The sequence below is a fragment of the Capra hircus genome, chromosome 21 (assembly GCF_001704415.2).
Source record: "Capra hircus breed San Clemente chromosome 21, ASM170441v1, whole genome shotgun sequence".
Lineage (NCBI taxonomy): Eukaryota > Metazoa > Chordata > Mammalia > Artiodactyla > Bovidae > Capra > Capra hircus.
In genome coordinates this window covers 26937129-26963328 of record NC_030828.1, presented here as the reverse complement: position 1 = coordinate 26963328, position 26200 = coordinate 26937129, and the positions used below count along the sequence as shown (strand labels likewise).

The following is a 26200-nucleotide window of genomic DNA, read 5'->3' as shown; positions in this document are numbered from 1 at the left end:
GGCTCTCACCCCGCCCCTAGCCTCGTTTGCTCCGCCCCTTCGGCCTCTCGCACCGCCCCTAACACGATTGTCCCGCCCCGTGCGGCACAGTCGCCCCTCCCACGGAACTGCAAGTCTGGAAACAGCAGATGCTTCCCAAAATGGCACGAGTGCTGAAGGTGGCGGCCGCGAGCGCCGCAGGTGAATACTCCGGGATCGGGGCTGTCCGAGGGGTGGGACCCGCGGGAAGGGAGGCCGGGGCATGAAGAGGCCGCGTGTGGTCAGCACACTTGGGTCTGCTACGGTCTGCTCCCGAGGCGCATTCCTTGGCTGCTGTCAGAGCCCTTAGAGCTTCCCAGGGACTCCTCGAGTTAGCCTGGGGATTTCCTTCTGTGTTTGCGTCTGACGGTCAGCAATTCTCTGTGTGGCCCTGGAGGCGGGGTCGTCCGGCTAAGGGGCAGCCAGGCCGAGCCAGACCCAAATATGGTAAATGGCAGAGGGACAGTGAGAGACGGGGGAGGAGCCAGAAGAAGCACTGAAAACGCAGGCTGAACTCCGGCCCACTCTGGAAGGTCAGTTGTGTAAAGAATATGGAAGGTGTGTGTCTTCTTCCCACGTACTCTAAGATATTCATGATCTTGTATAAAGCCAGGGAAGAAAGCAGCAGACGGATGTGGAAGGTTTCTTGAGTTCTCTACACCACCATTAAAAAAGAAGCAAAACCCCTCAAGTTCTCTGACATCCCAGTTCATCTACTTTCTCCTCTTTTTTTTTTTTTTCTTCATCCTTCATCAGGGGTAACTATTTCTCTTAATCTGAAATTCCCTGATAAGAACGAGTTGCCAAGTGCTGATATCTCAGAGTTACTCCTGAACATTCGTGACAAATACTTAAGCTGAGCACCTTCAAAAAGTGTTCAAAGGCATGAACCCTAAATAATGTTAGGTTTTTCTCCTAGAAAATGCTGTCTTGAAACTTAGAGTTGAAGTCCTTTAAAGTCCTCTCTCTAACTGAACAAGTACTTTATTGATCACTGTTTTTGGCTCCCAGGTGGCTCAGTGGTGAAGAATCTGCCTGCCAAGCTGGAGTCACAGGTTCCATCCCTGGGTTCAGAAGATCCCTTGGAGCAGGAAAGGGCAACCCACTCCAGTATTCTTGCCTGGAGAATTCCATGGACAGAGGAGCCTGGCGGGCTACAGTCTATGGGGTTGCAAAGAGTCAGACATGACTTACTTAGCGTCTAAACAACAACAACATAGTCTTTCTTACAGTCAGAAAATGCCTTATACATCTATCATTGCAAGTCACCAAATCTAAGTGATGAGCCCTATACAAAGTGCACCGTAATAGTTGTAACTGTCTCAGCCCTGGATCAGTTTAAAGAGGTGATATATACATGAAAAAATACTCACAAAACAGTCATCTCATCTCGTAGAAAGCTATTTCTTAGAAAATAGATATTATTCGTAGGATTTACCCTAAAGATATTAAAAACTGAGAATCAAAGAATGGTAAAGAAGGACTTCCCTGGTGGTCCAGTGGTTAAGTCTTCATGCTCCCAATGCAGGGATCATGAGTTTGAGTCCTAGTTGGGGAACTAGCATCCCACATGCCACACAGCTCAGCTAAAAAAAAAAATGGTACGTAATGTTAGTAGAATGGGAAAATTAAACATCATGGTTGAACAACATCAACTTTGTTGTCAGACAGACCTGGTCTTGAGACCCAGCTTTGCCACTCATTGTGACCTGGAAGAAAATCAGACCAGTTTTTTTTTTCCCCCTCTAAGTGGGAAGATTATTAAAGTACTCCCTTGAACTATGACTATTCTCTCTAATTTATGGCCATCAAAACTAATAGGCAGAGCTGGACCACCTCACGGTGCACTCCCGTTTCAGAATTTGTGATCACAGTTTGCATAAGCAAGATTGTGTGGTAGTATTGTTGCATAACTCTAATGTTAAGATAACTTGTAGGTCTTTATTGGGAGAAAGGTCAAATCAGTGAGGTGTTACACCATGGGATCTGTCCTCCATGGGTGAAAGATCCCAGCGGTGTGGAGAAGGTGTAGAGACTGGGCCGTTTCTGCAGTCTGACCGATGATTTTCTTGGTTGTTAGCATTTTTAAAATTCACTGTGCCCTTCATGTGGCTTCTTGGTCTCCACAGAACCCTGCTTGCCACTGAACCAGCAGTCACTGTGTGTCATTAACAGTAAGAATGGCCAAATTTATTGTTTGCCAGTTATATATGTCTTGCACTGTAGTAGTATATTTTTTTACATCAAATACCTAATTTTTACAAGAAACTAGCAAGGCAGATATTTAGTGGGTAGGACCAGTATTTTTTTTTAATTAAAATAAAATAGAAGAGAAAACATTAGAACACATCCCATCTAGTAAGGATTAGGTATTCTTTTTATGAAATTTGCTTTAAATGGTATATTTATGTGTGTACTGGCTTGGAGCACAATTAAATTTCATGGTGATGCACTGAGTCCAAAGAACTGGAGTCGCCAAGGAGAACACAAGCACCAGTTGGGACAGTGTGTGGAGAAGACACAGCAAGATGACATCAATAGTGGATGTCTGTCCCCCACGGCCAGCAGGTCTATCTCCCTATGGCTAGGGCAGGACACTTTGCCTGTACACGCTCCCCTTTGCCACAGTGCCACAGTGCAAGGAACCTTGTCCCCTCCCTGCAGAGGACAGGTGTGACAGTCACGCTTTAAGCAGGTACAAAGGAGCAGTCATGGATCCTGAGTGAGGGAGAGGCCCCGCAGGTGATAAGAGTGACTCAGGCTGTGGGCTCTGTGTCACTTGGTGAAGCGTTCCAGGCCCAGGCCCCTCCCCCTGCGGCTGAGGAGACTGCCTTCCCGACTAGGAAGACCATACAGTCCTCAATCAAATCAAATGGTGCCACTTTAATTTCCCTGTTAATCAAAAATTTTAGTAAAGGGAAATTATTAATAATTTTAGGTTAGCCGAAGCTCTGTGATACTAGGTACTATTTAAAGTGTTTTTCATTAAAAACTAACAACCCTTTGTTTAAGTTATGTGTTCTTGGGATTTCCCTGGTGGTCCAGTGGCTAAGACTCCAAGCTTCCAATGCAAAGAGCCCAGGTTTGAACCCTGGTCTGAGAACTAGATCCCACATGCTGCAACTACGAAAGGTCCCGCATGCTATAACTAAGACCTGGCTCAGCCTAATAAATAAAAATAAAATATGTGTTCTTCAATTTGCTATTTCATACTAGTTTATTAAGTGATGTAGTTTTGCAAGATTAGACCTCATACTTATATGTGATTTTCATTCTTGGGGGGAGTCCAGTTCTTAAAGTCCAGTGTTTTGGGAAGAACACATTGCAGGCTGCTTCTGTTTCCAGTTGCAAAGTTTCTACACATTTAGAGGCATTTCTGCTTCTAGTCTTTCAAAATTATAAAAAGAACAATTAAACTCAGAGAAAGTTCTCATAGGTTTAAGTACCCTCTTGATCTTTGCCTGTTTTTTCCCCTAATGAGATATTTTCTTTAGTTGATAATCATCCAAATAAAGTACACATTAAAAGGTACTTATAGTTATGACTTTCATTAACTTACTACAGAATATAAGACAAAAAAATTGGTTGTAGGTAGAGAAGGAAATTCCTTGCTCGCATCATTAAATGCATGTCATTTCACTGTCGCATTCAAACTTATGCTTTATGAAATACAGAGAGTAATGAATGATTCTTTGTGATGTGCAGCTTTCCTTTAAGTGTTATTGATAAATATAAGTTAGTATGAGAAATGTCATCCTTTGTCCTGAATCTAAAAAGCACAGAAGGGAATTCCCTGGTGGTCCAGTGGTTAGGACTCTCTGCTTTCACTGCCAAGAGTGTAAGTTCAGTCCCCAGTCAGGGAACTAAGATCCCAAAAGCCGCATGGTGCAGCCAAAAACAAAGCAACAGCAAATAAAAAGTTCAGAATTAGCCTTTTAATTCCAGACAGTTATTTCAGAGCAGGATGAATAATTCTGATGTATGTTTTTCATTTATCTCCTCTGATTTAATTTCCCTAATTAAAAAGAATGAGTAAATAATTTTTACATGTATTTTTTAAAATTAATTTTAGAAAGACATCAGTTCTCAGAAGAGGGATGTCAATGGCAGTTCAATTTTTCAGGGCTTTTCCTCAGACTTCGGACTCCAGTTTCAACAGTAAGAACTTCCGCGTCGCTGTCCTCGCATCCAGGGGCTGGCCCTGTATGGAACCTGGGTCGACTCAACCATGTTGCAATCGCAGTGCCAGACTTGGAAAAGGCCAGAGCATTTTATAAAAATGTTCTGGGGGCCGAGGTGAGTGAGCCAGTCCCTCTTCCAGAGCATGGAGTGTCCGTCGTTTTTGTCAACCTGGGAAACACCAAGATGGAGCTGTTGCATCCACTGGGAAGTGACAGTCCAATTGCAGGATTCCTAAAGAAAAACAAGGCTGGAGGGATGCACCATGTCTGCATTGAGGTATTTAGTTACTTTAATCCTTGGTGTTGTAAGTTTCTCTTTTAAAATATCTTTTATGTTATTTAAATTTCTTCAATTTGGTTTGATCTCCTTGCAGTCCATGGGACTCTCAAGAGTCTTTTCCAGCATCCAAGTTCGAAAGCATCAATTCTTCAGCATTCAGCCTTCTTTATGGTCCAACTCTCATGTCTGTACATGACTACTGGAAAAAATCATAGTAATATTGGTCCTCTTCAAAGATAGATCTATAGATATAGTCTCTTTCCCTCTAGAAAACTGCAAATCATAATGAAAATATGTCTCACTGAAGTTTGGATTTAACTGTCAGTATCCGCTGAAGTTGGCCAAAGCAGATTTGCGTTTTTGGTATGGTATTTACTGATCATGTGCACCTTCTGTGCAGTAGGAATACACTGTTTTCCTTGTCACAAGGCAATTAGAAGAAGCAAGTGACAAGACTTTATAAAGTAAGAATTTCCATATAGATGCTAAGTATTATAATTATTTTCTGTCTTTAAAGTTTTAATAACTTGACCCTTATTACAAAGGCAATACATTTTCAGTTACCGACTGTGATTTCTCACATCTTCTCAGTTGCATCTGCTAACAATTTCTGGGGAAAAAAATGTTAGACAAGAACAGTCTCTTTAGAGAGGCTTTATCCATAAATGTTCATGTTTTGAAAACTTGCTTTTGGAATATCAGCAGTATTAATTATGCTTTGATTTACATTATTTTGATAGGATAGGTCTCTTGATTTTAAAAAAATGACATAATTAATAGCTAGGCTCCACTCTCAGTCCAGGAAAGAGGGGGTTTGGATTCCAGCATGAACACAAGTATTTATTCAGTTCACATTGCAAACATATTAGAGAACCTACTGTGTATCCTCTACTGAGCGCTTGTGTTCAGAAAGAATGTAATCTGTTTAAAGAAATTATAGTTAATTTTTAGTAACATTTGGTATCCTCATTCATGTTCAACCAGTTAAAGGCAGTATGTAATCCTTGGCTCTTTGAAAATAAGTCTGTATAAATGTGAACATTTGTTAAGTCTATATTTGGATACATGGATGTTATCCTCTCTGGGGTTTTGTATTTTTTTTAATTATTTGTGAAGCTATTAGATCATTAAACTCCAGGGTGATAGGACTGCCTCAGAATGTAGGGGTTCTTACTATCCCTTTCTATCCACTTACTGGGTTCCCAGTCTAGGAGGATGACTTTCTAAGACAGGTACGTGTTAAGTTGCTCTATTGTGTCTGACTCTTTGTGACCCTATGGACTGTAGTCCTCCAGGACCCTCTGTCCATGACCTTCTCCAGGCAAGAATGCTGGAGTAGGTTGTCATGTCCTCCTCCAGGGGATCTTCCTGACGCAAGGATCAAACCTGTGTCTCTTATGTCTCCTGCATTGGCAGGTGGGTTCTTTTTACTAAAACCACCTGAAAAGCCCTCAGAAATGAGAAAAATCACTCTTGCATCAAGTATTTAGAGACATATTTGCTCCTTTCTAGACTACCAATAAATATGAAGAAAATAGAAATGGCTTAGAGGAGAGTTGCAAAATTATACATGTCTGGATTTTTCAAGAATGGTGAAAGATATTTTGGTGACAGTTTAATAGTGATTTTCATGTATATGAAGTTCTGATCTCAAAAGTAATAACCAGTGATTTCCTTAGTAGTCCAACGGTTAAGAATCCCCCTTCCAGTGCAAGGGGCGCAGGTTTGATCCCTGGTCGTGGGACTAAGATCCCACATGTCATACTGCATGGCCAAAATAAAAGTAATAACCAGACAGTTAGGCAGATGGGAGGTTTGGAGATCAGGGAGGCACTCATATCTGTTGAGTACCTTTTACAAACTGTGCTCAGAGCTTCTCATCTGTTATCTCATTTGGAATTCTTAGCTATATATATGGTGGACCTCATCTCTCTCTTGTAAATGAGGAAGCCAAGACTCTTGGGAAAAATAACTTGTGAAGAATCATCAATAGTGCTGCAACAAGAATATGCTATGAAGTGAAGCAGACATCATTTAGGTCCTAAGGAGAAATGTTTACTAATGGAGAAAATGCTTAAGCACTGTGGTTGCTCACCTAGGAAAATTTAGCAAACTCTTATTTTTGTGATGGTAAAAGAATGGTTCTGCCCAACGGCAGAGGAGTTAGACACACGTTTGCAAAGTTTCTTCTATGTCTTAAGATACTATAGTTTGGTATTTTTATGATCTCAAATGTGTTCTTGTTTATTTCCTTTTCTCGAGGTGGATAATATAAATGTGGCTGTGATGGATTTGAAAGAAAAGAAGATTCGTATTTTAAGTGAAGAGGCCAAAATAGGAGCACATGGAAAACCAGTGATCTTTCTCCATCCTGGTGACTGTGGTGGAGTCCTTGTGGAATTGGAGCAAGCCTGATGAATAATTCACAAGAAACTGATCATCCTGAAAAAGCCTTATCACAGGGTGCTTCAACATCGAGTCCTTCACTGCTTCTGTCACTTAGAAGTCAGAACTAAATTACGGAAAGAGATTTTTAAAATTATATGTGTGTATATACATGTATACACACACAGAATATTTGCTGATTATGATGGATTCTTTTTTCTTGATTTGCAGAAAACTTTGACTACTGAATACTTATGGAATACTATTAAAGTCATATTCATAGAAATAAATTATTCCTGTTCTGAAATGGGGTTGAGTACAGTGTGTCTGCTGTGTGGAAAGGGGGGCAGGATAGAGGCAGAGAGGACACCTGACAGCCACATGGCTATATATCTGGGACAAAGGGCTTCCTAAGGATGCTATAGAGAATTTTTTTAGAGCAAACTGTTTAAGGAAAAAAGAGTGTTGAGCTCAGAATTTTTGTTCTTCTGTAGCAATGCATGTTCATAAGCTCTTTATTTTGGGGGCTAGTGCTAGATTATAAACAGGAAGTTTTGTGGCAAACTTGGTGCCTAATCTAGTGGGTACATAGATAGGTGATTTTCTTTTAGTCAGTAGACACAGAAAATTGGAAATATCAAAGAAATATTTCATCCAAAGATGGGCACAGTAAAGGACAGAAGTGATAATGACCTAATAGAAGCAGAAGAGATCAAAAGAGATAGAAAGAATACCCTGAAGAACTGTACAAAAAAGATCTTAATGACCCTCGATAACCACAATGGTGTAGTCTCTCACTCAGAGCCAGTCATCCTGGATTGTGAAATCAACAAGTGGGCCTTAGGAAGCACTAAGCACTTTATTTTTAGCCAATAAAGCTTAGTGGAGGGGATGAAATTCCAGCAGAGTTATTTAGAATCCTAAAAGATGCTATTAAAGTACTGCACTCAAAATGTTACCAAGTTTGGAAAACCCAGCAGTGGCCACAGGATTGGAAAAGGTCAATCCTCATCCCAGTCCCCAAGAAGGTCAGTACTAAAGAATGTTCAAAAACCACCCGACAATTGTACTCATCTCCCGGCTTCCCTGGTGGCTCAAAGGATGAAGCATCTGCCTGCAATGCAGGAGACCTGGGTTCGATCCCTGGGTTGGAAAGATCACCTGGATAAGGAAATGGCCACCCACTCCAGTATTCTTGCCTGGAGAATCCCATGGACACAGGAGCCTGGTGGGCTATAGTCCACAGGGTCGCAAAGAGTTGGACACGACTGAACAACTTCACACACACCCATGCTAGTAAGGTTATGCTCAAAACCCTCCAAACTAGGCTTCAGCATTATGTGAAGAACTTCCAGATATTCAAGCTGGATTTAGAAAAGGCAGAGAAACCCGAGATCAAATTGCCAACATTCGCTGGATCATTGAGAAAGCAAGGGAATTCCAGAAAAACGTCTACTTATGTTTCATTGACTATGCTAAAGCCTTTGACTATGTGGATCACAACATACTGTGGAAAACTCTTATTTAAAGAGATGGAAATACCAGACTATCTAACCTGTCTCCACATACAGAGAAACCTGTATGCGGGTTAAGAGCCAACAGTTAAAACCTTGTATGAAACAACTGACTGGTTCAGGACTGAGAAAGGAGTACGGCAAGGCTATTTTTGTTGTCACCCTGTTTATTTAACTTATATGCAGAGCACATCATGAGAAATGCCAGGTTGGATGAGTTATAAGCTGAAATAAAGATTGCCAGGAGAAATTTCAACAACTTCAGATATGTGGATGATACCACTCTAATGGCAGGAAGTGAAGAAGAACTTAAGACCCTCCTGATGAGGGCAAAGGAGGACCGTGAAAAAGCCCGCTTAAAATTTAACATTAAAAACACTAAGACCATGGTATCCAGTCCAATCACGTCATGGCAAGTAGAAGGGGAAAAGGTGGAAGCAGTGACAGATTTCCTCTTGTTGGGCTCTGAAATCTCTGTGGATGGTGACTGCAGCCATGAAATTAGAAAACTGTTGCTTCTTGGCAGGAAAGCGACGACAAACCTAGACTGTGTTAAAAAACAAAGACATCACTTTGCCGGCAAAGGTCTGTATAGTTAAGGCTATGGTCTTTCCAGTAGTCATGTACAGATGTGAGAACTGGATGATAAAGAAGGCAGAGCACTGAAGAACTGATGTTTTTGAATTGTGGTTCTGGAGAAGACTCTTGAGAGTCCCTTGGACAGCAAGGAGATCAAACCTGATCATTTACTGGAAGGACTGTTGCTGAAGCTGAAGCTCCATTACTTTGGCCGCCTGATGCGAAGAGCGACTCATTGGAAAAGACCCTGATGCTGGGAAATATCAAAGGTGAAAGGAGAAGGGGTAACTGTAGAAGAGATGGTTAGATAGCATCACTGGCTCAGTAGACATGTGTCTGAACAAACTCAGTGTCCTTGAAAATTACATTATTTCATTTTCTTCTGGCAGAGTCATATTCCATTGTGTACATGGGTCTCTTTTTCTTTATCCGTTTATCTCCCCGTTGACAATATGTTTATGTCCATTTTTTTGGCTATTGTAAAGTGTAGTCCAGTGCAAACTCAGTTGCATGTGCATTTCAAAATGTTGTCTTCTTCTCAAATATTCCTTGGAGTGCTTCTGCAAGATCTTATAGTAGCTTTATTTTTTTAAGGCAGTTCCATTTTCATCTTTATGCTGTTTTTATCTTTTACCTGCTACAAGCACCATAAATGGATTCCATAGTCTCTGCCTTTTCACTGTTTCTTCTCTGCAGAATGTTCACAATGGCCTTTCACACTGGTGCAGAATGATCCCTCATTATGCTCTTGGCTCACACATCTCTCATAGATCACGATGTTCCGCAACTTGGGTATTTTTTAAAACAGTATGATGAGAATTTACAGTTGAAAGTATTTTTCTTGAAAGTCTGCCAACTTTTAACTTGTTTTGATGGGATTCCCTTGAAAATTTTTTAAGGTCATGTATCATTTAGATCCCAGCACTGCTTGTGAATATGAAGTAACTTAAAGCAGTATTTTTAGGTTGCTGTTTTGAAAAATGGACACAAGGCAGAGGAACACCTTCATGCCCAAGTTTTATTACTATGGGATCCAAGGCCTGAGTTGTAGTCTTAGAGCCCAGTTGTAAACTAGAGTGGAATATGTGAGAAGAAGCCACCCAAAGCTTGGGTCTCTTTAATACTTTTGTTTCCCCTAATAATATGTATTTTTAATTGGACTAAAAATGACTTACAAGGTTATGTTATAGGTGTACAAAATCTTGTTCAGTTATACTTATTTCTGTATATATTCATCTTTTGGGTCATTTTTTTAAAATCATGTAGGTTATTACAGTGTGTTTAGTCCAACACACTTTCTCAAGTAGGCCCATGTTGATCACTGATTTTTTATGTATTTGTGGGTATGAATTATTTTCTCCCTCCTAATTTATGCCTTTTTTCCCACCATTCCCCATGGGTGACCATAAGTTTATTGCCTAAGACTGTTTATTTCACATGTCAATAAGCTCATAGTACTGAAGCACCTTAGCATGCACGCATGCAGTGAGTACCTATTTCCTGTACATGATATCATATAATAATTCCCTCCCTCCATCTAACTGACTTTACCTAATGATATTGCCTCTAGATTTATCTGTGTCCCTGCAGTTGACATTATCTCATTTTTTTAAGTCAGAACCATATTTCTTTGCATGTGTGCATCCCTTTTTCTTTATCCATTCGTCTGTCCGTGTACATTTGCTTACTTCCATATCTGGGCTATTTTGTCAACTGCTGCAGTGTGTGCTTGTGTGCACAAGCTTTCTAAAATCTGGTTTTCTCCACATACACTCTCAGCAGTTGGGCTGCCAGATTATAGGGCCTGTCTGTCTCAGCTGTTAGAAATGCACATCTATATATGTCCTCCAATGAACATTACCAGTAAACATTCACCAGCACTATCTAAGGGTCTTTTTTCTTCACCTGACTCTCACGTTCTTTGTCTCTAGAATTTTTGAGAGTGATCTTTTGGACTTCTCTACGGCCATACATTGTTGTCATTTTGATTGTCCTGTGTCTAATTATTCACCTGAGAACCTTTTTCTGTGCTTTCTTAAGAAAAACTTATAGACTGTATTTACCTCTTGGTATTTTCTTCTGATAGTTTGACCTTTTTTGCATCTTTTATTCTTTAGCTCTGGAGACTTCTTGATATCAAGTGTCATTTAGAGCCCAGCAATTTTTGTGAATATTAAGTATTCAGAAGCAAAACCTTTAAGGTTGCTGCTGTGGGGAATTTCCGGAAGACTGCAGGACATCCTTATGCCCAAAGGTGGTGACCCTGTCAGTGAGAATTTTAGACAGTTTTAATTGGGGTCTGTACAATATTCTGGGCTTCTCTGGTGGCTCAGACGGTAAAGAATATGCCTGGAATGCAGGAGACCTGGGCTTAATCTCTGAGTCTGGAAGATCCCCTGGAGAAGGGAATGGCTACCCACTCCAAGATTCCTGCTTGGAGAATCCCATGGACAGATGAGCCTGGAGGGCTACAGTCCATGGGGGTCACAAAGAGTTGGACACGACTAAGTGACTAACATTTCAGACAATATTCTGGTATGTACTTGAACCAACACCCAAAAGTTTATTTTAACGATGTGGTTTGCTTACCAGTAGCGTAGGAGCGTTCCATTTTCTCCAGTCCCTTTTACCCTGGTATGACATCTCAAAACTGAAAAACTCTTAATTGTTGATAGGTATATCAATTTCATTTTAGCTCAGTTTGAACAGAGAAGCAAAAATATCAGGGGTGAGATGTATGAAGAGAGTAACATGGAACCTTGCAATACCATATGTAAAACAGATAGCCAATGGGAATTTGCTGTATGATTCAGGGAACTCAAACAGGGTCTTTGTAACAACCTAGAGAGGTAGGGGAGGGGGGTAGGAGGGAGGTTCAAGAGGGAGGGGACATATGAATATCTATGGCTGATTAATGTTGATAGTTGACAGAAAACAACGAAATTCTGTAAAGCAGTCATCCTTCAATTAAAAAATAAATAAATTTTAACAAAATCAGGAGGGCTATTTGTTCAGGTTTCTTCAGGGAGGAAAATGAAACTATTAGAAGGCAAAGTACATGCAGCTTATGGGCTCATTGAGTCAGTACTTTTTGCAGAAAAATTCTAATTTTTTTTTTCAAATTTGACCTTTCATTCATATAACAACAAATAACAGAATAAGAAGAAACTAATTTGAAATGATGGCTTGTTTCTACCCGGAAAATCTGAATACAAAGGAACCAATGAGAACTGCGATGATTAGGGTGCCAAGCTCTTAACAATATTTTAGGTTTGCAAATAATAATTAGTATGCTTGCAATTTCAACAATATGTTTTTATTCTGATAAAGAATATACTTTTTCAGAGGCTTCTAGTGTCGTCGCCTCCTGCTGGAAGCCTGGGATGCTGGAATCAGGTCACTTCCTGTCTGTCTTTACAGGACACTGGGCTGCACTCTAAGAAATTCCTGGATCTCCCCTGGATCCTGACCATCATATGTCTAGAGAAATTGGTAATGTTGTTTTGCCTGTTGAGATGTTTAATGACAAGATTCTTTCTTTCCTGGTGTGGGTGAAGTGTGGAGCCTAGTGATGATTTCTTCTTCAAGAAATGTACATCCTAGTTCCCACAAGAAGGTAAGCCCCCTGTCCAATGATGAGAGACCCTGCATGTGTGTGACCTGTGCCTCCTGGGAGACCAGCCCTAAACTAGTTTGAACCTGACCAAGTTCCATCTACATGGTAGGTTTGCTACTGCTAAGCCGCTTCAGTTGTGTCCGACTCTGTGTGACCCCATAGACGGCGGCCCACCAGGCTCACCCATCCCTGGGATTCTCCAGGCAAGAATACTGGAGTGGGTTGCCATTTCCTTCTCTATGGTAGGTTTAGACCTCTCTAAGTCTACACTGATGATGTTGAGACTTGACCATGCACTTTTTACAATGAGAACATTTAGGCCTGACTGTTCTGTGTGCACTGGGACGTGGAGACCCGGGTGCAGGCCTAGCCTCTGTCTGGGAAACTCCGTGCCTGCGTCTGAGCATCAGTGCTCAGATGTCTGGGCTCTGGGGCTGGGTGGGCTTCTCTGGAAACCGTGCCCTCCTCAGTGGGCTTCCCTGGCCCTCCCGAGGGTCAGTGCTGCAGTCGGGCTCCTAGTCTGTCCCCTGCAGGGTTCACCTCCTGGAGACCCCTCAGGTGGGCTACCTGGTAATCATTCCAATGTTCCAGCACGTTCAGGTTGAGTAGGGAGGCAGGTTCACCTGGTGAATTGATCCCAGGGCACACGGATCAGGCAAAAAGTCAATGGGCAGCAGGTGAGGTTGCTGCTGTGATCTGCTTTCAATCGGCCATCCCTATTCAGCAGAGACCAGACTTACCCCTCGTCTTCCAGCCCTGCACCTCGTGTTTTGTCTTCTCAACACCTCAGTAGAACAAGAAAGGACTGAGCCTGCCAGAAACAAAGCAGTGTGTTCAACGTTATCATGACAGCCATAAAAACAGTGAATATCATATAGAACCAAAAGGAAAAGAGGAGGTCTTCCCTGGGACAAGCGTGGGGAGAGGAGATTGACTCTACACTACTTTACGTCTTCCCAGGAGGTTACAGGAGCCCGCTTGTTTTCACCTTAGGGGCCCAACCAGCAGAGAGCTGGTGTCCTAACCAAGGGTCGTGGGACACCAGGTGCAGAGTCTGGGGATTGTGTGGTCTCACCCCCTCCACATGGGACAAGATCCTGTACCTGAGACCACATATCTGGTCTTTATCTGCAGTGTGTCCTGTCCCCTCTGAGATTCCAAACATCTGAATTGAGGGTGTTGCCCTGATTAACCTGTGGTCCTTTTTCTTCATCTTGTTGCATTCATGAGGTCAGGCACCTTAGTGGGTTGCTGCTGTGTGTTCTGCTGAGTGAAAACCTTTGGAGGTGTCATATTAATATCATAGCATATCACATGTCTAATTCATAGTGTCACTACTATCTGATTTCCCCTTCACCAAGCTCAGATAATTTCTTTGTAATTTAGTTTTTATTTTATAGTGGACTAGAGTTGATTTCCATTGTTTCATTGGTTTTATGTGTATAGGAACTTGATTCGATTTTATATAGAAGTATATCTATTCTTTTTTCCATTTTTTTCCTCATATAGGCCATTACAGTTTTTTCAATAGAGTTCCCTTCTCTATTCAGTAGGTCCTATTAGATTCTCAATTTGATAAATATTAGTGTTTATATATTAATCAAAACTCTTCATTTATCCCTCCCTTTTAACTTTCTTTTGATAATCAGAATTTGGTCTTCATAATCTGTGAATCCATTTCTGTTTTGTACATTAGTTCATTGGTATGAATTTATAGATTCCACCTGTACATAACAGGATATTTTTCCTTTTCTCTGACTTACCCCACTTGGTATGAAAATTTCTCAGTCCCTCCATGGGGCTGCCAATATCATTATTTCATCCTGTTTCATGACTGAGTAGTATTCCAGTGTATAGATATACCACATGGTCTTCATTTTTCTGTCAGTGGACATTTCAGTGGATTCTATGTCTTGGCTGTTGTAAATAGTGCTAGCCTGAAAATTGGGGTGCACATGTCATTTTGAGTGATGAACTTCTCCAGAACTAAACCTGGGAGTGGGATTGCAGGATCATATGATACCTGTATGTTTAGCGTTCAAGGAAATTCTTGCTGTTTTCAATAGTATCTTCATTCACCATTTACATTCCCACCAAGATGGTGGGAGGATTCCCTTTTTTGTACTTTCTCTGCAGTATTTATTCTTTGCAGATCTTTTCCATGATGGCCATTGTGACCAGTGTGAGGTGATACTTCATTGTAGTTTTGATTGACATTGATTTAATAATTGCTGATGTGAAGTATGTTTCCATGTACTTTTGTTGTTTTACACCTTGTGAGTACAATTTACCTCTTGAATCTGCTTTCCTGAAAGTTGGCCCTGTTTGGAATTCTTTTCCGATGATTTACCCCAAGACATTTCTTGAGTGTGGGTGTCCGTTTACAGCCCTGTCAGACTTGTGACTATTAAGATCTGTCAGCACATTTTTTATGATATATATATTTATCTGAACCAGCTAATTTCTCTCTGCCCCCTTCAACTTTCTTCTTTGGTAACCATAAGTTTCTTTTTTAAATCTCTGAGGCTGATTCTCTTGTAAAAAGTTCATTTGTATCCATTTTTCAGTTCAGTGGAGTCTCTCAGTCGTGTCCAACTCTTTGCAACCCCGTGAATCGCAGCATGCCAGGCCTCCCTGTCCATCACCAACTCCGGAGTTCACTCAGATTCACGTCCATTGAGTCAGTGATGCCATCCAGCCATCTCATCCTCGGTCGTCCCCTTCTCCTCCTGCCCCCAATCCCTCCCAGCATCAGAGTCTTTCCAGTGAGTCAACTCTTCACATGAGGTGGCCAAAGTACTGGAGTTTCAGCTTTAGCATCATTCCTCCCAAAGAAATCCCGGGGCTAATTGCCTTCAGAATGGACTGGTTGGATCCCCTTGCAGTCCAAGGGACTCTCAAGAGTCTTCTCCAACACTACATTTCAAAAGCATCAATCTTCGGCACTCAGCCTTCTTCACAGTCCAACTCTCACATCCATACATGACTCCTGGAAAAACCATAGCCTTGACTAGACGGACCTTAGTTGGCAAAGCAATGTCTCTGCTTTTGGATATGCTATCTAGGTTGGTCATAACTTTTCTTCCAAGGAGGAAGCGTCTTTTAATTTCATGGCTGCAGTCACCGTCTGCAGTGATTTTGGAGCCCCCCAAAATAAAGTCTGACATTGTTTCCACTCTTTCCCCATCTATTTCCCATGAAGTAATGGGACTGAATGCCATGATCTTCGTTTTCTGAATGTTGAGCTTTAAGCCAACTTTTTCACTCTCCTCTTTCACTTTCTTCAAGAGGTTTTTAGTTCCTCTTCACTTTCTGCCATAAGGGTAGTGTCATCTGCATATCTGAGGTTATTGATATTTCTCCCGACAATCTTGATTCCAGCTTGTGTTTCTTCCAGCCCAGTGTTTCTCATGATGTACTCTGCATATAAGTTAAATAAGCAGGGTGACATTATACAGCCTTGACGTATCCATTTTTAGGTTCCACCGGAAACGATATCCTATAATACCTGTCTTTCCCTGTCTCAGTTCACATAGTATGCTCATCTCTAGTTTCTTCCCTGTAACTGGAAATGGAGTCATCTCATCCATCCCTCTTTATTTCTAAGTAATATTGCATTGTGTGTATCCACATCTTCTGTATCCATTCATCTGTCCTTGTACATTTAAGTTGCTTCCTGGTCTTTGCTATTGAACCTAGTGTTGCTGTAATCGTTGAGGGGCAGGTATCTTTTAAAACTTTTGTCTTCTCTGGTCTATGCCTAGGTATGAATTGCTGGGTTACTTGGTACTTTTGTGCTTAGGTTTTTTTATGTTAAGTTTTTTAGAGAACTTCCATAGTGTTTTCCCTAGTGGATGTACCCATTTATATTCCCACCCATGGTGGGAGGGTTTTCTTCTCTCTGCAGAATTTATTGTTGTAGAGTTTTTGAAACAATCATTCTGATTCATTGGACAACGGATTTGCCTTTCTCTAAGAACTAGTGATGCTGAAAATCTTTTCTTGTGCTTTATAGCCATCTCTATGCCTTCTGTGGAGAAATGTGCATTTAGATCTTGGGCCAATTTTTTACTGGATTTTATTGAGCTTTATGAGTCGTTTGTATGTGTAGAGATAATTTTCCTGTGGCTATTCTCTTTTGCATGAATTTTTTTCTATTCTGATCATCTTTTTCTTTCACTGATAGTTTCCTTTGTTGTGAAAATGTTTTTAATATCTATTATGTCCCATTTGTTTATTTTTGTTTTATTTGTACTGATTCTTAGAGGTGGATCAAAAAAGATCTTGCTGCATTTTATGTCAACATGTGTTCTGCTTTTTTTACTCAAGGGTTCCATTGTATCTGTCCTGTGTTTAGACCTTTCATCTACTTGCTGCCTATTTTTGTGTTTGGTGTTAGGGAGTAGTCTAATTTCATTCTCATTTTCATGCTAAGGAACCTGCCCAATGTCCTCCAAGTGGCTGCTCCCAATTTCCATTCCCAGCATCAGTGTAGGAAGGTTCCCTTTTCTGTATACCCTTTCCAGCATTTATTGTTTGTAGCATTTCTGTCTATGGCCTTTCTGACTGGTGTGAGGTGATACCTTGTTGAAGCTTTGATTTGCATTTCTCTCATATTTAGTGATGTTGACATCCTTGCATGTGATTTTTTAAAACAATGTGAGTTAAACTTACTTATTCAAATTGGCTTATTGAATGACTTCTCTGTTTTAATATTTTTCCGATGACCTCCCCTAGGACATTTCTTGAGGGCAGGTGTTTTTTCACTTAAGCCCCTCAGGCCTTGTGAATGTTAAGTGCCCAGGAGCATCTATTTTAAAGTGGTTGTTATGGGAAATGGCCACAAGGTGGCAGCATGTCTTTATGCCCAACTCCTTACTGAGGAAATAGAGCCTTGGGGAAAGTCGTGTTCCTGGATTGTCAATTAGAGTGGAAAGTGCCAGAAGAAACACTTAAGGCTTATGTCCCATTCCTTCTTTCTTCTTTACCCCTATCCCTTGGCCAAATCCCATTTCCTGAAACACCACTCTGTGGAGAGTGATGCTGGGAAAGATTGAAGGCTGAAGAAGAAGGGGATGACAGAGGATGAGATGGTTGGATGACATCACTGACTCAATGGACATGAGTTTGAGTAAGCTCCGGGAGGTGGTGATGGACAGGGAGGCCTGGAGTGCTGCAATCCATGGGGTTGCAAAGAGTTGGATATGACTGAGCGACTGAACTGATATGATATTTATATTTCTCTTTCTGACTTACTCTGTATAATAAGCTCTAGGTTTGTCCACCTCATTAGAACTGACTCAAATGTGTTCCTTTTTATGGCTGAGTAATATTCCATTGTGTGTGTGTGTGTGTGTGTGTGTGTGTGTGTGTATACACACACATATACATACATACCACAGCTTCTTTATCCATTCATCTGTTGATGGACATCTAGGTTGCTTCCATGCTCTAGCTATTGTAAATGCTGCTACAGTGAACATTGAGGTACATGCATCTTTTTCAATTTTGGTTTCCTCAGAGTATATGTCTATTGCTGGCGACGGAATGAAACACCAACACTGCAGAGTGGTTTGAATCTTTGTATTTTAACACTTGCTTCTTACAGCTGCTTTATTTTATATCCCTTGCACAACAACCTACAGGGCAAGTTGCCAAGCACTATGATTCAGAGACTATACAGTGTGTAGGCGCAGGGCGAGATAACCTTTACCTTGACTTATTTACTGCAGCTAACACTTTGTTTTGGGGAACTTCCTTATCAACTTAGAATCCGTTTTGTCCCTGGGTCTGTTCGTTTTGAGGAATCAGAGAAACATCCTTGTGTGCAAGAAATGTTCTTTTCCCACGGGAACAAACAGAGGATTCTTAGCTGAACATCTCGTTTGCAAGAATGTTCAGCCCTGGTTGAGAGTCTCGTTTGCAAGCACTTCTCAACCTTCCTTATACCTAGTTCCCTACACTGGGCAGAACATCTCCTTTGCAAGAATGTTCAGCCCTGGTTGAGAGTCTTGTTTGCAAGCACTTCTCAACCTTCCTTATACCTAGTTCCCTACACTGGGCAGAACATCTCCTTTGCAAGAATGTTCAGCCCTGGTTGAGAGTCTCGTTTGCAAGCACTTCTCAACCTTCCTTATACCTTGTTCCCTACATCTCCCCCTTTCTTTTCTTGCAGGTGCTGAATACGCACTTGAATACACAAAGCTTCTTCTTTCAATTGTTTCCCTTTTTGCCAGCACCGGTAGACTATAAAAGCAATAAAACATAAAGCAACAATTAACAAAGTATTTACAAAGGATGTTGTTAACAATGTAGATACATGCCCTAAAGGATTAAGGTTATCTAATCCTTCTTGAAGACTCTTCAGTATATCAGAACCAAGAATATCAGGCAGCGTCTTACTAAAAGTTGACAATATAGTTTGTTTCAATTCCATAATTTCAGCAGTTAAATTCTGGTGTCCCACTAAAGACCTTTTCACCTTTTCTTAACCCTCACTCATATTAAAGGGAACAGGGGTTACACATAGGTGAGATGAGTTCCAATCACATTTTAACACACTCTTTGTAGCTAACACAGTCACTTGATCTCCTAACCAGGAAACAGTGAGTTGTAAATTCAATACATCAGTAGCCAATTGAGCGTCCAAATCATGCTGTTGTTGCCACAATAAATGAGCATCCTTATGCCACTCCCTGACAAAATCAGCAGTCTGGATGCCCTGATGCAAAGCAAGAGCTGCTACAGTTGCTGTTGCTGTTACTGAAGCCACGGCGAGAATTGATGCGATGACGATGCCAAGCATTCTTCGGGATCGATGGAGAAGCGTTTGCACAGCATTCACAAGAGGAGCGACAGCAAAAGAGCCCGACTGCGGCCGAGTGAGATTAGCAGGCAACCAGAGTTCAGCCCGTGCTTTCGCAATGACCAAAGAGTGATTACTGGAATGGACCATCTTGTTTTCAACATTTTCCCACCAGGAATGATTTATACATTGAGTCAAGTTACAATCAGAACATGATATAACTCCCAAAATTTCATTCCAAATCCACTGCCCATACAGTAAAGAATAAGGAAATTTTACACATGCTATAGCAGAGTAAGATTTATTAATATGCAAATGAACTTGAAATGGCCCCTTAGGATCGTTAATATTTAAAGTTTCCCGTCCATATAGTAAGGTCACCTGACACTGCCCATAATTTCCGTATATCTCCTTGTAATTGAGGGTGCCCATCCATTTGTAATGGAGGTGGAACCAATGCAAAATGTTGCCATTTTACAGTTTCCTTTCCTTGATCATTCAAGGTACCATTTATGCGATGCCATTTTAAAGATCGATTAGACCATTTTTCTAAAAATTCTCCATGAGTAGGACTCCAATCTATAATTACATGATTTCAAAAATTCATAACTAGACGAGGGTCATGATCCCTGCAATGTTCCCACTCCAGACGTGATAAAGATGCTTCAAAAAATGAAGCAGGGCAGAGGGACATATGTATCCTCTTACTCTTATTTAAATAAGACTGTGAAGTATTAAAGCCACGAGAAGAAATGAGCACAGTAAAAACAGCGAAGTGTTGTCCCCTATAATTAACTCCCCAAGTATTACAAGAATGATGTGAGTGTGTTTTTGTAGACAGACAAAAAGAATGCCCTCCTATACATAAAGGAATACCTTCAGCTGCTATAGTAAGATTAGTAAAGTTATAATTCTGTACATGCTGGGATAATTGCTCAATCCCTCCACAATCAGGTGGAGGGAAAAAATTAGTTTCGTTAGTACAAACTTGGACTTCTACTTCACCCCAGGACACCGCCCGCACCAAAGGAGGATTAGGGATATAGGCCCAATGGGTATAGTTTGTGGCTTCCACATACATTACCTGACAAGTTACCACCGCCATCATGGCCAACAAAAGATTAGTAGGATTCAATGGTTGTCCTGCTTTCTGCAATGTTTTCTCAGCTTCTTGAGTCAGTTTCTTCAACTGTCCCCATGTCGGTGGACCTGCCTCTCTTGTCGCAAAGGTGAAAGTCCTCTGCATTGACAGTTCCTGAAACTGGCGCACGAACCGGTCGCTCATCCTGCAACTTCACCAATCTCAATGGAACCCAGATCCTGGAATTATTCACAGAAATAAAAGCATACCCTCGCCCCAAGAAGTGAAGTACTGCCGGAATCCATCCCTTTATCTCATCCTTATACCATACCTGGGAATGTTCAAAGCTTTTTTGTCTTCTTTTCTGAATTGCCAAAATGCTGTTCTGCTGGAGTCATCTTACTTTTTCCCCAGACATTCAAAAAGTTAAGAGTTAATAGTGTTTTATTTAATACATCCCTTGGTGATATCACACCCTTTTCCCCCTTTCTTATTTTTTCAATGTATTCTCGAAGAGTCCGATTAGCTCTTTCAATTATAGCTTGTCCTTGACTACTATAAGGAATACCAAAAATGTGCTTAATATGATATTGTTCTAAAAATTGAGATAATTTAGAGGATTGATATACAGGAGCATTATCAGTTTTTAATTCTATAGGTATGCCCATAATAGCAAAACAAAATAGTAAATGAGTAATAACAGAATCTGCCTTTTCTGAACTTAAAGCTGTAGCCCATTGAAAATGAGAATAAGTATCTATAGTATGATGAACATATTTCTGTTTACCGAATAAAGAAATAAAAACAACATCCATTTGCCAGATTTGGTTAGATTGTAATCCTCTGGGATTTACTCCAGGAGGGGCAAAGGGCAAAATAAATGGTGCACATATGGAACAAGAACGAACAATGCGTTGAGCTTGTTTTCGTGTTAACGAATAAGTTTTTTGTAACCCTTTAGAATTAGTATGATGTAAGCAATGTTCTTGTGTTGCAGACTGTAAAAGATAAAGTAAGGCATCTATATTTGCATTTCCTTGAGATAATGGTCCGGGGAGAGAAGAATGAGCTCGAATATGAGTAAAAAAGACAGGGTTAGTTCGCCTAATTAATAATTGTTGAACCTGAAAAAATAATTTATCAATATTAGTTTTTAAACTAATAGCCGGTAGAGTGGCTTCAGGAAGATAAATACATGAAAAGACTGCATATTTAGAATCAGAAACAATATTAATAGGAATATAAAAAAAAATCCTGTAATGCCAAACAAATGGCCCAAAGTTCAGCAGGCTGCATGGAAGAAAAGGAATGTGGAACAACTTTAGAAATAGTATCAGTCCAATAGCCAGCAGTATTTTTATTGGCATCTGTAAAAATAGTTTTTCCTTCAACTGGAGTATTAGATATAGGAGATTTACAAACCATTGATGTATGTCAAAGAAAATCTATCATTTTAGATTGAGGATATTGATTAGAAAAAGTCCCTGAATAAGATGCAAGAGCTATCTGCCAATTTTCATTAAACTGTAAGCAATTAGAAATTTGGGTGGAAGTAAGTTGAGTAATAATTGTTTGAGGGTCACTTCCAATTAACTGAGTAATACGGCCTCGACCTTTCAAAATAAGGAAAGCAATTCTATCCATATAAGTAGTAAGCTTTTTTGTATAGTTATTGGGTAAAAATACCCACTCAATCAACCCTGCAGATTGAGCAATAACTCCAGTAGGAGAATAGGGAGTATGGAACACTATGAAATATATAGGTTGATCCTGTTGTAGATAAGTAAGAAACCATTCAACCGTTGCTCTACAAAGGATAATTCCTCTTTTGCTTGAGAAGTAAGAGATCGAGGACTGTTAAGAGCAGCATCACCCTCCAAAGTAGAAAATAAATGACGCAGTTAATGTGTAGGGATCCCTAATATGGGACATAACCAGTTAATATCACCCAAAAGCTTCTGGAAATCATGAAGAGTTTTCAAATTATCTCGTCTAATTTGGACCTTTTGAGGTTTTATTCTTTGTCGTTCCAAAATAGCACCTAAATATGAAATAGGAAATTCAGTTTGAATTTTTTCAGGAGCAATTTGAAGATTCAAATCACTTAAAGCTTTCTTCACATGAATAAAAAATTTATCTCGTTCCTCTTTACTAGGAGCTGCCAATAGAAGATCATCCATATAATGATAGAGAAGACAATTAGAAAACTGTTGCCTCACAGTAATAAGAGCACGATCAACAAACTCCTGACAAAGTGTAGGGCTATTAATCATTCTTTGAGGCAACACTGTCCATTGATAACGTTTTACGGGCTGCCCATGATTATACACTGGAATAGTAAAAGCAAATTTATTTCTATCTTTTATTTGCAAAGGAATATTAAAAAAAACAATCCTTCAAATCTAAAACCATCAAAGACCAATTTTGTGGAATCAAAGCAGGAGAAGGGAGACCTAATTGCAAAGCTCCCATAGGTTCTATACATTGGTTAACTTCCCTTAAATCAGTCAACATTCTCCATTTACCAGATTTTTTCTTAATGACAAAAACAGGGGAATTCCAAGGAGACGTGGAAGGTTTGATATGGCCAGACTGAAGCTGTTCTACTAATTGTTCTAAAGCCTCGAGCTTCACTTTTGGAAGCGGCCACTGCTCAACCCATTTAGGGACATCAGTTAACCATTTCAATGGGAGAGCTTGAGGAATCTGAGCAGTGGCTACAAGTTTTCTGATGAGATGGTGAGCATTGTTCCTAAAGAAAATAAAAGATCCCTTCCCCAGATATTAATAGGTATATTAACAATGTAAAAATAAATAAATACTTTCTTTCCATTAGACAATTGGCATGACAAAGGTTGAGCGCTTCTCCACACATCTGCTATTGATCCTAAGCCTGTTAAAACAAGAGGAATTTTTTCTTTTTTCCAGTCATTAGGCCACTGCTGGAGAGAAATAACCGAAACATCTGCTCCTGTATCCACTAATCCTTCAAACTGTTTACCTTCAATAATCAGTGACATTAAAGGATGAGAGTCATTAATGAGCATTTCCCAAAGCATACTTTTTCCCGTACTTCCAAAACCACTGACTCTCTCATTTGAATATGAAGAAAACGGGTGATAAGGTAACAAGAGAAGTTGTGCAATCTGTTCCCCTGCTAGTAAAGAAAGAGTTTGTGATGTAGAAACCATAATTAAAATTTCCCCGGCATAGTCAGAATCAATTACTCCTGGGTATACAGTCAGTCCTCTTAATGTTGCACTACTTCGTCCCAAAATTAACCTAAAAGTTCCTCTTGGTAATGGGCCAAAAACATTAGTCCGTAATTTATAAACACCTCCTCCTGGGGATAAAATAACATTTTCAGCTAATGGAAGATCTGCAGCTGCACTACCTAATGTAGCAGCCTTCAAATCTGAAATCATCATTTGAGCACCATTCGAGGAAACTGGCTGTCGAGATTGGCATTGACCTGTGCAGGAAACTGGCAAGGAGCTCCCGGTACTGTTCCTGGGCCCCAGGAGCTCAGGCCCACTGGGAAGTTTCCCAACAAAGGGGCACTTAAGGGATTCCCTTCCCGATCTGTTTTGGATTTACACTCCTGAGTCCAGTGCTTCCCCTTGCCACATCTCCTACAAAGACCTGAGGGCTGTCGCTTTTCTGGCAATCGTTCATTTTTTGGCTCATCTTTTTGTCTCTTGCAATCTTTTCGAAAATGTCCTGGCTTCCCGCAATTAAAACAGTTTCTTCCCCTCTGAGGTTTCACAACCTTTGCCAAAGCTGCTGCAAAAACAGAGGCTTGATGTTTAGCTCTTCCAACTCCAGAGCATGCTGTTATGAACTCAGCCACAGAAGTCCCTTGTCCTTTTAAAGGTCCCAAAATCCTTTTACATTCTGGATTAGCATTTTCATATGCCAATGTATCAAGTAAAATTTTTGAGATCTCATCTTGACCGACTGTCCGTTCAATAGCCACCCGAAGGCGGGCCAAAAAATCTGTATAAGGCTCATTAGGACCTTGTATAGTTTTCACAAAAGATGGTTGAGCCTGTCCAGTAGGTACCACTCTATGCCACGCCCTTAAGAAAACCTGATGCACCTGTTGTAATTCCTGATCTTTGTACTGAGCTTGTTCCCTCAAAGCTCGATACTGCCCTTCTCCCATCAACTTATCTTCTAAAGGACCTTGTGGATTTTGTCCCTCATTAATCCTAGCTTGTTTTCGGGCTTCTTCTTCTCACTAACTACGAAGCTGTAACCATTGAGATCCTTCTAAAACAGCTTGAGCTATAGATTCCCAATCAAGAGGAAGAATTAATTTAGAAGTTCCCAGATTCTCCAACATTGATAACACAGAAGGAGATTGGGGACCATATTGAGAAACAGCGGCCTTAAGATCTTTAAAAAATTCATACTCCAAAGGCATATATTGAACATTAATCATTCCCGCCCGTGCATCATGCTGACGTATAATGGGAAAGAGGCGAGGTGGATCCACAAAACCTCCAGGGGGCGCTGAAAGATCATCATCATAGAACTTAGTAGCAGGAAATGTAAACCGCTGACTCTCTCTCCCTACCTCAGCCTTGTCGGCAGCTGCTGGAAATAGGGATGCGTAGAGTGGTACAGAAGATTTAACAGCCTTGGAAGTTCGCTTTTTATTTGATAAAACCTTCCGAAAGGCAGTAGTCATTGCCTCTACAGAATCTGAATCCTCCCCAGAACTCACATCTCTATCTGGCTCAGTGGATGAATCTTTACTATCATCTGCGGGTTTGAGCGGAGGCAGAGATGAAGCCCCCCTTTCACCTTCATCTTCCTTCTCCTCACTCATAGGCACATCCTCATACAGGGGATCTTCCTTCTTAAGAGAACATGAGGCGGCCTCACTATCAGCAGCCATTAATTCTAAAGCCAGCGTTATAGCGCTGCATAGAGTCCACAGCCTTAGAGGAATCACATTTCCTTTTTGATGCTGCCTTCTTAACTCTTTCTGCACCACTTTCCATTCCTTCAAATTCAGCTGTACTTCTGTTTGATATTGAAACCAATAGCAATGCTGCTCTATAAGACAGAACAACTCACTCAAGCGGCGAGTAGACGTTTTAATTCCTATAGAATGCAGGAGCCCCTTAACCAGCTCTATATATTGTGACTTTAAAGACGGGGAATTCCCCATAATTTTTTCTTTTTCTTGAAAGTCCCCCTTTCAGCGTTTCGCCCCGGGGTGCTTACCCTTTCGGTTCTGTCGTGCCCCGGGCTGGGCGCCAGATGCTGGCGACGGAATGAAACACCAACACTGCAGAGTGGTTTGAATCTTTGTATTTTAACACTTGCTTCTTACAGCTGCTTTATTTTATATCCCTTGCACAACAACCTACAGGGCAAGTTGCCAAGCACTATGATTCAGAGACTATACAGTGCGCAGGCGCAGGGCGAGATAACCTTTACCTTGACTTATTTACTGCAGCCAAGACTTTGTTTTGGGGAACTTCCTTATCAACTTAGAATCCATTCTGTCCCTGGGTCTGTTCCTTTTGAGGAATCAGAGAAACATCCTTGTGTGCAAGAAATGTTCTTTTCCCACGGGAACAAACAGAGGATTCTTAGCTGAATATCTCGTTTGCAAGAATGTTCAGCCCTGGTTGAGAGTCTCGTTTGCAAGCACTTCTCAACCTTCCTTATACCTTGTTCCCTACAGTCTATATACCCTGTGGGATTGCTAGTCATATGGTAGCTAG

At 40.8% G+C, this 26200-nt stretch overlaps 1 protein-coding gene and 1 long non-coding RNA gene across 2 annotated transcripts; one reads left to right on the top strand and one right to left on the bottom strand.

Annotated features, from left to right (window-relative positions):
- On the top strand, window positions 53–7171 carry MCEE (methylmalonyl-CoA epimerase). Its single transcript, XM_005695172.3, has 3 exons — window positions 53–180; window positions 4142–4476; window positions 6742–7171. Exons 1-3 carry the CDS (start codon window positions 129–131, stop codon window positions 6892–6894), a joined length of 540 nt encoding a protein of 179 aa, XP_005695229.2. The 5' UTR covers window positions 53–128; the 3' UTR covers window positions 6895–7171.
- LOC108638535 lies at window positions 18877–25810 on the bottom strand. Its single transcript, XR_001919936.1, has 2 exons — window positions 25695–25810; window positions 18877–20698 (listed from the first exon to the last, which is right to left on the bottom strand). It is a non-coding gene; the product is annotated as an uncharacterized LOC108638535 (long non-coding RNA).